We start from the raw sequence: 16266 nt of genomic DNA, 5'->3' as shown, positions 1-16266 counted from the left end.
ATTGCTTAAAATTAGATGAAATTAAGAATTCATCTCTTGGGGGGGTGCCCGGGTGGCTCAGTGGGTTACGCTTCTGCCTTCGGCTAAGATCATGATGCCAGGGTCCTGGGATTGAGCCCTACATCGGGCTCCCTGCTCCGCAAGGCCTGCTTCTCCCTCTGTCACTCTCCTTGCTTATGCTCTCTCTTTCAAATAACTAAGTAAATAAATAAAACTGTAAAAGAAGAGAAGAATTCTGTTTTTTACTGCATTCACCCCACGTCAGGTGCCCGTGGCCCCCACTGGACAGCCCAGGAGCAGAACATTCTGGCATCACAGGCAGTGCCACCGACACGCTGATCCAGACCGAAAAACACTCAATCTGCTCCAGTTTCCAGGTGGGGCTCCCTACAGACTGATGTCCTGGGCCTCGCCGTAGGTCAGACAGCTCTGAACAGCATGGCATGGTGGTCACAACATGTGGCCACGGCCGCACTCGAGCCCCGGGAGCGAGAGCCCTTCACATCTGACGAGCATGGAGACGGTTCGTGCAATCCCTGGGCTTAAAGTCTGCTCCTCTGCAAACGAGCTGGACACACACTCTGTCTCTTGGGAAACTACTGTGCTCACCTGAACGTCACAGGGGAGATCTTGCCCATGAGGGCGTAGGCCGTGACGCTCTGCAGGTGGAACAGCACGCCATCCGTCAGCAGCAGCAGCACCACGTCCCGGCTGTAACTGAAGCTCCTCCCGCTCCGGCCAATCACCGGCAAGTCCTGTGGTCGGAACAGAAGCGACGCTCTGCCGTTGCCTTCTTCCCTTCGCAGAGCACCTCGGGGAAGTCTGTGGTCATGGGTACCCAGTCTCCTGGGCCCACAAGCTGAGGCTGAGCAGTGGTCTGCAAACAGCCTTCTCGCGCGGCACCCGAACAGCACCCACCAACCTTCTGAACGTGCCCGCGCACGGCCAAGAAGCCCACGAGAGGGCGCGCAGCATTACTGACTGTCTGGGAAACACAAACCCACAGCACCGGGGGAGACCGCCTCATGCGCGAACGCGGTGACCATCAATAACAGAAAATGGAAAGGACAAGCACAGGGGAGGAGGGGCAGCTGGAGGCCTTTGAGCACTGCTGGCGGGAAAGTAAAATGGTGTAGCCACCGCAGGAAAGTCCTCAGAAAGTTCAACAGAGAGCTCCTGCGAGAGGCATCGCACGTGTGGGTGCACGCCCAAGGAACCAAGAGCGGGTCTTGAATCGTTATGCGCACGCCCAGGTCCACAGCAGGACTGTCCACCAAAGCCGAAATGAGGAAGCAACTAGGCATCCATCAGTGGGGGGACGGACGGACAAACGGACTCGACGACTCAGATAGAAAAAGGAGGTTATGCACCTGCTAGAGCACGGAAGGGCCCTGAGGACACCCATGCCCAGCGACATAAGCCAGTCCCCAAAAGACGGATCCCATAGGATTCCACTTACATGAGAGACCTAGGGTCGTCAGATCTGCACGGACAGAAAGGAGAGTGTGGGTGCCACCGGCTGGGGGAGGGATGAAGGGGCTCAGAACACAACTATGCCACTCGGGCACCAGGATTATTTTGGGCTGAAGACCCTTAAAAACAGCAGGAGCACAAAGGGCCTGAGCTCCCTTTCCGTCCCTGAGAAGGAGACAGAGGCCACGTGGAGGCCCCGCGCGCCGTAGGAGGAAAGCCCCACACTCCTCGCAGGAGACTGAGAGCCAGGCGGACTCGCGGCCTCCGCCCCACACTCCCCTGCAGCCATCTCTCCCTGCTCGGCCTGGAGTGCGCGCACACAGACTCGCCCCTCCTCTGGTCTCCTCGTGAGCCTCCCATGTCACGTAAAGCTTATGTTAAATCAGTCTGTGGGCTCGTGTCCTGTTCATCGCCCAGCCGGAGGCCCCAGCAGGGAGAGGTAAAGCTTTGCTCCCCCAGTGGGGCAAGTGGGGAGTTCCTCTTTAATGGGGATAGAGTTTCAGTCCGAGATAACGAAAGTCTGCACATGGATGGTGACGGCTGCCCCACAACATGAACTTATCTGACGTATACTTTAAAATGGTTAGAATGGTCAATTTTATGCTTATGTACATTTTACCACAATAAAAATATTTTTAGATATGTACATCTTTCAATCAACCATTTCAATTCCAAGAATGTATCCTAGAGAAACACTCTTGTCCGCTAAAGACACGACAAGTGAAACTCGCTGTTCGTGTGAAATGTGCCAAGCAGTCAGGTGTCTGTTCAAGGGGCTGTGACAGATGAGGCACAGCCACACCCCAGAGCACACGCATAGGACAGAAGAGCCCAGTTCCATTTGTGTTTAAAAAAAAAAAAAAAGAAGGGGTGCCTGGGTGGCTCAGTGGGTTAAGCCTCTGTCAGCTCAGGTCATGGTCTCAGGGTCCTGGGATCGAGCCCTGCGTCGGGCTCTGCTCAGCAGGGAGCCTGCTCCCCGCCCCCGCCTGCCTCCCCCCACCCCGCCTGCCTCTCTGCCTACTTGTGATCTCTCAGTCAAATAAATAAAAATTAAAAAAAAAAAAAAGGTCTGCATGGACATGGACACACAGCTTCCTAAGACTGCTAGAATCATACCACACACGTGTCTACCCGAGTATGATCCTAGCCATGGAGACAGGGCTGGAAAAGGGCTTTGCAGGAGTGGGTCCAGGGGTGATCAGGAGACAGACCATCTCTGCTTTATCTACTCCTGTCCTGTTTCTTGCTCTAAGTGGGCACCTGTTACTTTAAACCAGTAATAAAACAAGCCTAAAAACCCTCACGCTAAGACTTCAGGATACTTCCGCAGCCTCAGGCTGGCCTTGATGGGCACACGCCAGTGTCTGATACCTCTCTGAGCTTTGGCTTCTCGAGTGCACACCAATGACCCCTTGTGAGTGATGTGGCAAGGAGCCGTCCCCGCCGTCCCCGCAGCCCGGACAGTTAGGTAAACCGGCGCTTGCCCGTCACCGCAGAGACGCGACGGCACAGGCAAACACCCGGCGGCATCCTGAGACTCACCATGAAGAAGACCCAGGCGGGGACCAGCATGGCCACAGCTGCGGCGCTGGTGTAGAACTGAAGCTCTGCGGCCCTGCGGGGGCAAGAGAGGCGCCTGATGCTCCCCCAGTGCAGCGGAGGCCAGGCTCCCGCAGCCCGCGCAGCTCCCGAGGGCCCGCATACTAGAGTCTGTGCTGTGCAGCCTGATGGGGAGGGTCTGGGAGCGCTCACAGCCGCAGCCGGGAACCAGCCACCCTTCAGGTGCCTCACGGGGCAGCTGGAAACAGGAGGGGTTTTTCTTCCAAGCTTCCACAAAGTAGTTTTATTTATTTACTTATTTGTTAAGGTTTATTTATTTTTTTAAGTAATCTCTACACCCAACATGGGGCTCGAATCCACATCCTGAGATCAAGGGTCGCCTGCTCTTCGGACTGGGCCAGTCAAGCGCCCCCTCCACAAAGTACTTTTAAAAGCCACGTTAGCCCAAGTGGGAAAAGCGTCAGGTCTGTAGGGGACCCTCAATTCAGATGGGCAAGAAGTCCTCTCGGGCCTACAAAACTGAGAGTTTCACGGGCGAATGATACTTACGAGAACCTGTATTTGTCCCCACTGAGGAGCTTTTTAGAAAAAACATTTTGCAAACTAGAATAGAGGAAAGAAGAGGTTAGCAGGTGATACAAGGAGTCAGCGTGGACCTCAGAGGACTCAGCATCTGCACCCTTCCTAGGCGGGGACAATGATGGCAGCCCCTTGGGGATGGCCCCCGCCCGAGGACCAAGAGCCAGGCCCACGCTGGGGGGTTCCTGGGCATTGCTTCACTGTAAGGGGGGGCCCCATGACCAGCCCCTGTTACAAAAGGGTAAACTGAGGCACTCAGCGATTAAGCGGTGTGCATAAGGGTCCCCAGCTCTTAGGGGTCAGAGGAGCCCAAAGTCCCTGCTCTAAGTGTGTACGAAACCCTGCCCTGGACTTCGAGTTCCCATAAATCAGTACCTGCCGTGGGCCGGGCCCCGGGGACAGACTGTGTGGGAGGGAGCGGACAACGGTCTGAGCTCTCGAAGACGCCAATGGAAAAATAATGGACAAAACTCCAGAACGGAATAGACCCACCAGAGGAGAAGAGGAAACAGTGCCCAGCTTGGCCACAAACCAAGGGGCTTGTCACATCTACCGGGGACTCAAGCGTCTGGGTCCCAGAAGCAGCGGTTGGTTTCATTTGGTTTTGATGCAAAAACTTAGTTGAGGACAAGGTAAGACCAAAGCTCTGGCTACAGAACTAGAAACCAGAACAATTGTCTGAGAAACACCGGCAGTGTGGGTCAAGGGCCCTTGTCCATGTTCACGGGCTCTGTGTCGCTGCTGGGAATTCACCCTGATGATGTCAGACACTTCAATGCAGCCTCGTGTGAGGAGGCCCTCCCTGCACATCCAGACAGAGGCATTAATCTGCAGGCGTCTGGTGCCGCACCTGGAGGCGGTTATGGGGCCCAGGCTTCTGAGAGCCCCCAGTGCCAGCACGCGATGCTCACAGGACCACACGGAGGGAGCGGGGCCAGACCCGGACCAAATGCACAGTGAGGCTGTATGGGATTTCTAGGAGCTACAAACGTAGAGGGGAAAAGCCAGAAGGAAATATACCTAAATGTCAGAAATGAAATTACAAGTGACTTTTAAATGTCTACTTGGCCCAGCACCGGAAACCTCAGGGTGAGCCTGTCTGACTTCAACAGGTATGGCAACGATAAACTCCTGTGTGGCTCTCTTCGCATTCCCAGAAGCAGGACAGACCTGGTGCCAGTCAGGACTTCTCCAAGAGCAGGGCTAGCCGAGGCCTAGTGTAGACTTGGCACGGCAGCTGGGATGCAGGGCGGCCGCGCTCACTGGTCTAAAGAGAAGTCTGCAACACAGGGTCTGCCCCTCTTGCTGTAGGACGAGGAAACGCCCAGGCAGTACTTTCCCTCCGGCACCTGACTGGGGCTGCCCCCTTCCTAGCGCCAGCCCTGGACACGGACCAGAAACTGCCCCTTTGTTCCAACTGCAAGATGGCCTCTTCCCCCTTGCTTAGCTGAACGCGGACGGACGCATGAAGCCACAGGGCACTCCGGCACGCTAGCTAACCGTGTCCTTACAAGGAGTGTTTCTTCATACCAAGACCACGTGTTGTCCAACTCTGGCTTGTTTTCTGAGAAAAGGCTGTCTTACTGGGACACAAACTGTTTGGGATTTCGGAAAAGCCAGCATCAGGTGTGTCCAGTGTGAATTATGGGATGTGATTCTGAGTTAATCTGGACTTGCACATCCATCACCCTGATCACACCACGTGCCCTCAACTCACCAATCCATGATGTTGGTGGACAACGCGGCTGAAAACCCCAGGACGTTGAAGCTTATCTCCGTGGCCGTGCACAGCGCCAGGCCCCCCATGATGGGGATGAGGGAGAGGTTGACCAGCAAGCCTGGAAAGGGCAAAATACACAGAAGGGAGGCCGCGTCAGTCCCCCTGCTGAAAATCTTTGCTGGGCGCCAAGGCTGTTTTCATGCCCCTCAAGAAAGCTGCTAACTTCCACTTGTGTTAAAAAACCAGCAGTTAATGATTCTTTACACTGGAGAGAAACAACACAACCACGTCCACGCCTGCTCCCAGCCCACCGCCCTCTCCCGGGCTGGGAACCTCACGAGGCTGTTCTCCGTGAGGCATGTCTGCAGGCCCGCGGGCGGGACGCGTGAGGCTGGGGCCCCGCGCCCCGAAGCCCCGCCGAGCCAGACACGGCTGTCGCCCAAACTCTCCCTTGAGAACGAGCGGTCTCCGGACCAGTCCGTCCACATGGGGGGCCGGGGGCGGAGGCTGCTGGACGCCCTGGTACAGGGGGTCTCCGGTCAGGAGCTGCACATGGTGAGGAGGTGACCTCTCTCAGCTCCGGCTTCGCTCTGGAGCCCGAGGAGCAAACGTGAGGCGGAGCTGAGGAAGTCCGTTGGGCAGAACAGAAACGCACATTCGCTCTGGAAACCGGGCGCTGGGCCTCATGCTGCTTCAACGCCGGATCCCATTTTGTTTACTCTGAAATTCAGTCAACGAGGGAAGAAGTCTTCCGTGGGAGAGGTCCCCGATGACCTTGGAGGACAATGGCCACCTCCCAGCAGAGGACCATGCTGTCCAGGCTCCTGTCGCTAGGGAGCCCCCAGACACCAAGAAGCAGCCCCCAGGCCCACGTGGCTGCCAGGCTAAGAGCTGGAGGAAGGGAATCTGGCCTGGCGGGCCTTCCGCCTGCCAGCATCCTCTCAGTTTTCTAGCATATAGTCTTGGCCTCCAGTCTGCCCAGAAATGTCTGCTGCATGACGGACTGTACTTGTGAAAACCCAGAGAATGTGAGGCCACCGGCAACCTCTTGCCCTTAGGAAGGACTTGGTCTGCTGTTGGGAGGCATCCACGGGCGTGGGCATGTGTGGGGTCTCAGGGGAGAGCCCAGGGCTTTTCTGGGGTGCCCCCCAGGCAGGCCCCACTTGCCCTCAGGCCTGAAGCCCCATAGACAGCTCTGCCCCAAGTCCCAGCCACTGCTCGAGAATCCGCAGACACCTCCATGGGAAGGGCGTCACACATCGGGGTCCCTTTTGTGGGTGACCCTCAGCTCTGGAGTCCTGGCCCCTCGGTCATTCTCCCCAGCAGATTCTCTTTGCTAAGTTTTTTCGAAACATTCCCACTGTTCTCAACAAGAGAGCGTAGAGCCACCACAGCTGGAAGCCAAACCCTGTTGTTTTCAAGTCACTGAAGTAAAGTTCGTGCAGCTGAGCAGGCCCCCGCCACGCAGTCCGCTTTGTTTCTGGAGGCTTGTGATTTCTAGGGGCCTGCTGTTTACGCCGATCGGACTGTCTTACCACCACCTCAAACGTGGTGGCTCTGGATGCACATGTGCGAGGGGTCCGGCTGTGTACTCCCCCTCCGCCACCCGCCTCGAGATCTTGTCGTTTTCTTAACCGAAGCGTGTGTATCTGCACCTCCACGTCGATCAGCCCTGGCTTCAGATGAGAGCCCGCGCAGCACACACTTCCTTCCGCTCCCCGCTTGTCTCCGTGGAACAATGCTGGATGGGCTCCGTTTTTCAAGGCTGGTGGGAAGAGCAGGGACGTGTGTAACGTGTAGTTGGAAACAGTCTGCTGTCACTGAAGGGTGGCGATTTGTAACACATCAGCTTTTTGGCCCTTATGGAAGATGGAGCCAGGCAGCTAAGAAGCAGGGACGAGAAGGAGTCTGTCAGAGGAGCTCAGGAAGGACACAGGAGGCGGCCTACCTGGGCAAGACTGCTGGGCGCACCAGCAGGTGACTGTCACCAGGCAGTCCCTTGCGTGACACAGAAGGCCGTCTCACCTTCTGGGACCAGTGACTCCTCCCTTACTGGCTTCTTCCTTCTTTCCCCAGCTTCTACGTACCCACCAGCCACCAGGCCTCTGCATATCCAAACAGCCTTGCACTCAGCTGAGGCGAAGAAGCACTTGCTGAAGCGAATGCGTGAGGCACTGTCACCGCTCAGAGACGTTCTAGGACAGAAGTCAAGACGTCCACCTCGGAGAGGCGAGCCTCAGTGCCCGGCTGCGGCCGGGGAAGGGGTAGAGGTAGGTGGGGAGGGGCGCCAGGCCACTCACCCGTGTACTCTCCCAGGATCATTCGGGACATGATCACAGTGAAAATGGGAGCAGAGCTCTTCACCGTCTCCGCAAACGAAACTGCCACATTTTTCAGGCTGACGAGACCCAAAACCACTGTCGCGAACCTGAAAATAAGCCAGAGGTGCCACGTGGCGGAGGAGGCCGTCTGTAGCCGCCCCCCGCTCCCCGTCCTGCTTGCCTCCCCGCTGAAGACTTGGGTCCGGCCCTGTAGCGAGGGGCCCTGTGGCCCCAACAGCGAGGTGCTGCTCCGCACACTCAGAGTGGCAGGCCCAGGGAGAGGAGGGGTGTCACTCTCAAACCATTCTTTTCTTTTAAGATTTTATTTATTTGACAGAGAGATCACAAGCAGGCAGAGAGGCGGGCAGAGAGAGAGGGGGAAGCAGGCTGCCCGCCAAGCAGAGAGCCCAATGCGGGACTCGATCCCAGGACCCTGGGACCATGACCCGAGCCGAAGGCAGAGGCTTTAACCTGCTGAGCCCCCCAGGCGCCCCTCAAACCATTCTTAAATTAGATTCATGGCAGTTCCAGAAGGAATCTGTTTGCATTCAGATCCACAAAACCAATACATTTGTCGTCCTAAAATCTAGACAGCCCTGGACCACATAAACTTTGCGCTGAAAACACGCCTGTGACCACGTAATTACAGCGTCAGTCGGCCAGCCTCCCGCTCTCGTGACAGCCAAGACGTTCCCTGCAGCTCTCAACCAAAACACCAGATGCCTCACCTCATGAGACCCACAAACAGCATGATCATGATGAAATTGGGTGGATAAGAAAGCCGGGTTTTGTGCTGATACAAACAGCAAGGAACAAATATTTTAACGCAGCCGATGAACGTGGTTGACAGCATCTGCACGGCACCTGAGAGGGGACAGAACAGACTTGCCTCCCCTCCCGGCACGCAGGCGCACAAGGCGTCTCTGCAAGCCAGACACGGCCTGCGCCCCGCACCCCCCGCTCCCCCCTTCCCAGGGGCTGGGCTCTTCCGTGCGCCTCTCACACGGACCTAGCAGCAACCTGCAGGTTCCAGGGGCCTGGCCCGTACCCCCCGAAGGCCATGGACCTCCGCTACCTAGCATGCTGGGCTCCCCTTCCAGCAAGGACAGGATGTACTTGTTGAGGAAGAGGGTACAGAAGCTGAAGAAGAACCACAGCGTGAGGTAGAGCAGAGCCCGGGAGCTCCACACGCCCAGCTCGGACTCGATGACGGTCGTCTCGGTGATGGTTATGGAAAGCACGTTCTCCTCGGGGGCTCCCTCGCTCGTGGTAAAAACAATTTTCTCGCTTCGGTGGCCCAAGAGAGAGCCCCAGGCAAGGAGTGGCTTCCCCCTGGGCTTGTCCGCGGGGCCGGGGGCCGGCTCTGCCGGTGCCAGGGGTTGTGCCGAAGCTGACATGCCGGTCTCCTCAGGCCTGCGGGCAGCACAGGCCAGGCCAACTCCCAGCCGGAGGTCTGCAGGGCGGAGAGTGCACAAACCACGACTCGCCACTCCCTAGAGAGTGCGGGCTGAAATGTTAAGGAAAAGAACCTGCATTATTGATTGTGGACATTTTAACGTCCTTAAAAAGTTCTAACCACCCAGCTGCTAAGTGTGGAAACGCAAACATGGAATTCCAGCCTTCGTTCCACCTCCATGTGCCTGTCCACTGCGCTGCAAGGACGGGGCCCCGCCAGCTCCCGTCTCCCCTCCCCAAGGGGCTGAAGACCAAAGGTTCCAGCAGCCCTTCCCCACGCGCCCACCATCTGCACAGAGGCCCCAGGAGGACCCCGCCCAGGCTGCCGCCCTCCTGAAGCCATCCCAGGGGCTCTGCACCTTTCTGACTGATCTGGGACCTGCCGAAGTCCCCGAGGACAGGCCTCGGCCCCAGCCCGCTCCTCGGGTCTCCATGCTGCGTCCGCACACTTGCTGCCTACCCCCGCCCTCGCCTCACGGTTCCTATTTTATCCCACTTTCCCAGCTGTTCTTCGCAGGAGGACTGACCTGCCAGAGACGCTGGCTTTTTAATATGTCCACTGGGTTTTAAGTTATAATCCCTCTATTTTTCATTGTAGACGTTCTGTTTGGTTCCACCTGAAATTGGTCTGCTTTTCTCACTGCATCTTGTTCTTTTTTGTTTTTAACGTAAATTTTTTTAAAAAGATTTTATTTATTTATTTGACAGACGGAAATCACAAGTAGGCAGAGAGGCAGGCAGAGAGAGAGGAGGAAGCAGGCTCCCCGCTGAGCAGAGAATCCGATGCGATGCGGGGCTTGATCCCAGGACCCTGAGATCATGACCTGAGCCGAAGGCAGAGGCTTCACCCACCAAGCCACCTAGGTGCCCCTTAATGTAAAAATTTTTAAAATAAACTTGACACCCAACATGGGGCTCGAACTCACGACCCCAGAATCTCCAACGGAGCTGGCTGGGCGCCCCATGTCCTGCTCTTTCCTCCCTTCTTACGTCTTCTCTCTCAAGTTCTCTAAGGCCCTGTACCCAAGACCTCAGCTGGCACCTGGGCCTTATTCACAGGCTCTGGCCTTGGGGTTGTGGGTGGGGCACGTCAGTCACCTCCAGCAGATCCTGCATGCGGGGCACTGTGCGCCCTGGGCCCAGACTGAGGGTTTGGGGTCTGCTTCTGTCACATGCCCCAGGGTGTCACTGGCCCAGGACCAATTTTATGCTACTTTCTTGACAAACCCTCAGCATACCAAACCCACACCTGCTGGTCTCAGACCTACGGTCACGGCCTCTCAGGTGAGCCTCCATCCTCTCCCCTAAGATCACAGGCTTAGTCAGACCTGGCTTCTCCGGTGGTGGGCAGGAAAGTTCTCCAAGTTCTGCTTTAAGCTGAGGCCCAGTGACAGCAGCCTGCCCTATCTCAGGAGGGCCAGGGTCCCACCTCCTTTCCCAGGGACGTCAGACCCACGTCCCCAGCCAGCCTCAAACGGGCTGTGCACCAGACTTCCTGTTCCCTCAGTTTCTGACACTGGGCCTTCCTCTTATCAGTTACACATCTAGAAGGACGTCTATCCTAGTTCACCCCTGGCTCCTGGCGTGGGCGGCGGGGGCATCCGGGGGCTAAGTTGGCCGTAGCACCACTGGGGCTTGGCACCCTGGCACCCCCAGCAGGACCTCCTGTGGGAGTATACGCTGCCCGCCCCACTTCTCTCCTGCTCATCTGCAGACAAGTGCTCAAGGGCTCCTCAAATTTAAGACTCTGAATTTCCGCACGCCCGGAAGCCGGCTTCGGTCCTGCTGCCAGGCCCCAGCGGCACCAGGGACTCTAGCCATCCTCCCTCCGCCTTGCCTTGGCCCCCGGCGTTCCTGGCTCAGTCCCCCATGAGCTCCGCACCACAGGCCCCAGCGAGCACTCGCGTCGCACCCTGGCCCACATGCATCCCAATCGTGGCTATACCCTACCCCAAATGCACTGCAGATCACAACGGGGTGTGCCTGGCCCTTCCAGGGACTTCCACTGCCCCCACGAGGACGAGCCCTTCACCACTCAGGGCCCCGAGACTGTGCCCCGCTCAGGCTCCTCTTCCCCAGCCCAGTCCCACTGTTTCGTTTGGGGCAATGAGGTGCTCTGTGCAGCTAGGACTGGCCAGGCCGGAGGGGATGTGGGGGGTCCGCCACCCCCACCGCTCTGGCTTGGAACCAGGGACTGGCTGCAAGTGCAGATCGGATGTAGAGACCCTAAGACCAGAGAGAGTATCCCCCCCTCCCAAGGGTCCCGAGGTCCCAGATCCTGGCTCCTTGCCCCTCCCCGCCTCTGTAGGCTCTGCCTTGTCAGGAAAGCCTCCCCATCAGGGCCAAGTCCCAAGTTCGAGGCCCCTAGCACCACCAGGTCCTCCTCCCCAGAGACCCCATCGCAGTGCCAGTCGCAGGTGCCCGGAAGCCACCGCTGACTGCAGAGCTCAGCTGCTTGCAGGACACGGAGGCTCCGCAAACAGTACAGACCAACAAACACCGCGAAGAGTGTGCCGGCGGGCAACTGACCCCTTCCAGCCAAGCGCCCCTCCCGCTGGGCTTCCACCGGAGAAACTCACTCTCCTCCTAAAGTCCATGTCATGTCCCCCCGAGAAGCCCCAGGACCAGGCGCTTCTGAGGGCCAGATCCTCCCTGCACCATGTTTGCTTGTGGTCGGAGGTTTAAGAAACTGGAAACCACCACTCGATGGCCCACATACTCCCGTATAAAAGACCTTCAACAAGACGTTGGTTTTCAGTCAAGGAGAGCCCGCGCACGTGGTTCCACACAGCTAGGGTCCCGCTTTCGTGCCTGAACCCCAGTGAACACACCCCCTCTGCTAACAAACCACCGTGCCACCAGGAATGTTATGGGAGCGTCTCTTCACGGGTCTCTGTCACATCTGTGCTTAGCAGTGACTCTGCTTGGTCGGGGGCGCCCACAACACAGAAGAGTCACACCGCTGACCTGCCCCGACCACCCACCCTCAGTGCCCCCATGTCTGGCTGCTCTGCTCCTGGAGGGTCCCATGGGAAGCACCCCGAACAGATGCCCCCACCCGAGCAGAGGTCCTCCATGCTGGCTGCATGCTCACACGCCCGAGCTCCCAGAGCTGACAGAATGCGGCCTGTCTCTGCGCAGACCAGTGAGGTCAGAACACTGTGGGCGCAGCCCAAGCACCAGAACGATTTCTAGCTTCTGGGCTGATCAAACGCGGCCAAACAGAGAGCCACCATGGGGGTGGGAGGGCACTCCCCCGAGGAGCCGGCGGTTCTGTCACTAACAGTCCCAGGCTGGAAACACCCAGCAGGACACACAGCTGGAACCACTGTCTCCGCGAGTGACAAGAAATGATAAAAGCAGAGACCCACGGGCGTGTGGCAGAGGCTACCTGCAGTGACAGGTGGTCCCGGGGGACCCATGTGTGATGCTCACACAAGTCGCTAGAAGATGGGGGGTTAACGTAGCATTTTTTTAAAAAGATTTTATTTATTTGACAGAGATCACAAGTAGGCAGAGAGGCAGGCAGAGAGAGAGAGGGGAAGCAGGCTCCCTGCTGAGCAGAGAGCCCGATGCGGGGCTCGATCCCAGGACCCTGGGGTCATGACCTGAGCCGAAGGCAGAGGCTTTAACCCACTGAGCCACCCAGGCACCTCAACGTAGCATTTTTTTAGAAGACTAACTGATTTAACTAAGTGAGAGCGTGCGCACAAGCACGAGAAAGGGGAGCGGCAGAGGGAGCGGGAGAAGCAGGCAGCAGCAGAAGAAGAAGAAGAGAAGCAGGAGAGCACAGAGCCCCAGTGCAAGAATGACCCCAGGACCCCAAGGTTATGCCCTGAGCCGAAATCAAGAGCTGGACACTTGATGGACTGAGCCACCCAGGTGTCCCAGCATTTGTTAGTAGCAAAACACAACCTAAACGTCTCCTGAAGGAGAAACCGATCCCAGCACATCACGGGACCAAGGCCTCTGCCACAAGAGCCAAAGGGCAATCTTAAAAGGGCTGGAGGTCCGAAATGATGGCACCGAGCACGGAGGGCGGTACCCAACGTGGTTCCCCACAGGGCCGTGCAACATGCCCAACACCCAATACTGATTCGAAACAAAAATATGAAAAGTTGTGGAAAAGAGCAGGGACCAGGGAACCCGGGCCGGAGTTCATGTGGTGGGGGCACGGCGGGGATGGGGCCCAGGGGAAAACCAAAGGGCGGAGCAAAGTGCAAGCATGTGTGCAGGGAGGCATCGTGCTGTTCTCCAGACTGTTCTGTGAGCTCGGATTTGTGCGTGCAGAAGAACCCCGTGCGCCAGAAAGCGGTTCTCCCAGAGCCTCAGCTGACGTTCCCAAGCCCCAGCACCTACACCGACGATGCTCGTTTAGGCCAGAGCCTGCTCAGTTAGAGCCAAACCTTCCTTTCTATGATGGATTCAGAGTTCAAGCTAGACCAGCTTCCAGTGAGGAATGCGGGGAAGGAGGGCAGGGCGGGCGGCCCCTCCCAGCGGACCAAACTTGCCTGCCCCTCCCCAGCCCCCTCCGGCCTGGCGTGCGGCCGCCCCGACCAGGCTTCGACCAGGCTTCGACCAGGCTTCAGAGCGTGAGGGCCTCTCCTGGTAACTGGGGGTCGCCTCACTCACCATCTGCCCCTTGGTGACCAGGTCCCCTTGGCTGCCTAGGAGCTTTCTCCCGTGCACTTTCCCCTCCTTCCACCCACACAGAGGCAGCCACCAGGCTTCTGGGGTGAAATGCAGCCCGGGCTGGAGACCCGGAGTCCCCGTCACACCAACCAGCAGACAACACACCAGCGCTTCCTTGCCCCATGTCCAGAATGGAGCCCAGAATCCCAAGGCAAATGCTCAGGCCACCAAGACACACTCACCTTCCGGCACAAGCTCTTTTCATGACCATCACCCTCTCCACAGACAGCCCACCCAGCTCGGTGATGAAGCAATGGGACAAGCAGGCCCAGGGACAGAGAGACCCCAGGCCTCGTGTGCAGCAGGGTGGCTCAGGGGCGGCAGACCTGCAAGTGTGCGTGGTTTCCACACCATGTCCAAAGATGAAAATCAGGTCTGGAGCAGCCTACGGCGTAACAGACACTGGCCCTGCCTCTGCCCTTCACGTCAAAAGACTCACTAATCACACCAGGATTCCCAGCTGCTTGTGTGCTTTTGTTTGGTGAGACAGAAACCCACAGAGGAGGGGGAAGGAAGCAAGAAAGGAAGAATGTCAAGGGGCTTGGCCAGGAGAGTGACCACACTCAGACTCCTCCTGGAGCTCCGGGGGCCCAGGGTCGGGGGCTGAAACAGGCCTCGGCCTACAGGGAAAGCAGGGACTGAGGATCACAGAGGGGCCAGGCAGCACCTCCCCGCTTCCGAAAGGAGACCAGATGATTCTTCTCTGGAGAATTCAACAAGTGAAGGACAGACCTTGAGTATGGAAATTAAGGCCCCAAGGAGAGGCTTGGATAGAGAACGCAGCCAGAAGAGCAAGGCCAGATGCTAGAGGAAAGATCTGGAAGGACGGACCAGACGCTGGAGGAAAGATCTGGAAGGAGGGCAGAGAAGGAGGGAGTAGGTCCCAGGAAGGTGGGGGGGACCAGGGAGACGAAGCGCTCAGCGACAAGGAGACGCCACCAGAAAAGGGGCCTTGGAGATCAAGGGCAGGGCAGAAGCGAAATCTCACCAGAGGCTCCCAGGAAGCTCCAAGTCAGGGCAGGAACCGCCCTAAAAAGCAGCCGGTGCTGGAGGCAGGTGGGCCCGGCCACACCCACAGCCGCTGGTGGCAGAAGCAAGAGGCTCTGGAGAAAATCTTGCTCAATTCAGGCCTGAAGACCATGGCAACTGATCAATGGATGCGGGTCAAAGGTCAAAGGTTACCTGGAGAGGGTGGCCAGTGGGGGAGGAGCACCTGCCTGGCAGCTCCGGGGAGGGACAGACAGAGCCCAAGGGCGGCAGGTCCACAGGACAAGCCCAAGACACCATCAGGGATAAATGTCCAGAGAGGAGTCACCCGACTGCTGAGCTGTAACAAGGACGTGTTTGCATCCAAACTGCTCCCTCGCAGGGGCCAACGCATCACAGAAGGGAGGAGTGACTTTACCCTGAGACACTGGCGGACACTAACCCCAACCCAGCGACCAAAGTTGAAAATACTACAGAGAGAGCGCCGTCCTGTTTGCCCTGACCCGATGCACTAGGAAGAATGTGGCACGGCTGTGGATTTCGTACCGCGGACACGTGACCACTAATCTAGTCGAGGGAACGTGTCAGACAAACACCAAAGTACACAGGTCACAAAGGTCAAGGACTGGAGACCACGGGGACACCGCCACTGAATGCAGGTCGTACGCAGATGGGACAGCATGCCGGAGAAGGGACACCAGTGGCATTTAGGCATGCGGCCTGCAGATGAGCTGCTGGTTCTGTCGGGACATCGGGACGGAGCGCTGCTCCTGCGGCGCTTCCCCGGTCTCGCTGAGGCCGTGGGGGACGGCGGCGGGAGGAGCTGAGGGAACGGCGTACACGTAGGGTGGTTTCCTCTGTCAGTCTACAAGTTCCTCAAACTGAAAACTGAAAAATCTAGAATACAAAACAACTCAGTTGATGGGTTACACAGAAATGATAGAACTGAAAAAAGTTACCGCATTCGAGAATAATGTCCGAGGCAATTATCTGGAATGCAGCAGAGATAAGAAATCAAAATATTAAACAGACAGTAACCCGGTATGGAGAAAATAATGAGAATGAAAGTTCCAGCAGAGAAAAGCAGGAAAGACTGGCGATTTAAAGAGATAAAGCTGGGTACCAGGCTGGTTTGGCGGGGAGCATGCGGCCCTCGGTCTTGAGGTCACGGGTCTGAGCCCCACGCTGAGTGACTAAATATAAATAAATTTAGAGATGACAAGCCAGCAAGCAAGTCCATTCTTGACACTGAGCAACGAGAGACGCGGGAGGAGAAGCCCGAGCCCGAGGAGACTGGTGGCGGAGGAGATAGCGTGGAGGGAAACGAGAGCGGACCACAGTTCTCGAATGCCCCTGTTCAGAGAGCTACGACTTCTGGAACTATGTTAATGTCCCACATGCTTAAAAAACAAAAATAAACTTCTGAAGTGCGATACGAACAGAAAGAGGGAACCAAGCCACGAACCAAATAAATCACAT

General features: G+C 57.2%; 1 protein-coding gene across 1 annotated transcript in view; it reads right to left on the bottom strand.

Annotated features, from left to right (window-relative positions):
* Positions 1–9786, bottom strand: part of LOC111154691 (cyclin-dependent kinase 11B) — a 31437-nt gene extending 21651 nt beyond the window's left edge. The window contains exons 1-7 of the mRNA XM_022514528.1: positions 8729–9786; positions 8382–8517; positions 7633–7760; positions 5330–5450; positions 3583–3636; positions 3016–3088; positions 610–755 (exon numbers count right to left, since the gene is read on the bottom strand). Coding sequence (XP_022370236.1) covers positions 610–755; positions 3016–3088; positions 3583–3636; positions 5330–5450; positions 7633–7760; positions 8382–8517; positions 8729–9050 — 980 coding nt within the window. The 5' untranslated portion in view covers positions 9051–9786. The remainder of the gene's footprint in view (positions 1–609; positions 756–3015; positions 3089–3582; positions 3637–5329; positions 5451–7632; positions 7761–8381; positions 8518–8728) is intronic.
* Positions 9787–16266: the final 6480 nt, after the last annotated feature.

This window comes from Enhydra lutris, unplaced genomic scaffold (assembly GCF_002288905.1).
Source record: "Enhydra lutris kenyoni isolate GAN:26980312 unplaced genomic scaffold, ASM228890v2 scaffoldscaffold38, whole genome shotgun sequence".
In the NCBI taxonomy this organism is placed as follows: Eukaryota; Metazoa; Chordata; class Mammalia; order Carnivora; family Mustelidae; genus Enhydra; species Enhydra lutris.
This window is presented reverse-complemented; position numbering and strand designations above follow the sequence as displayed.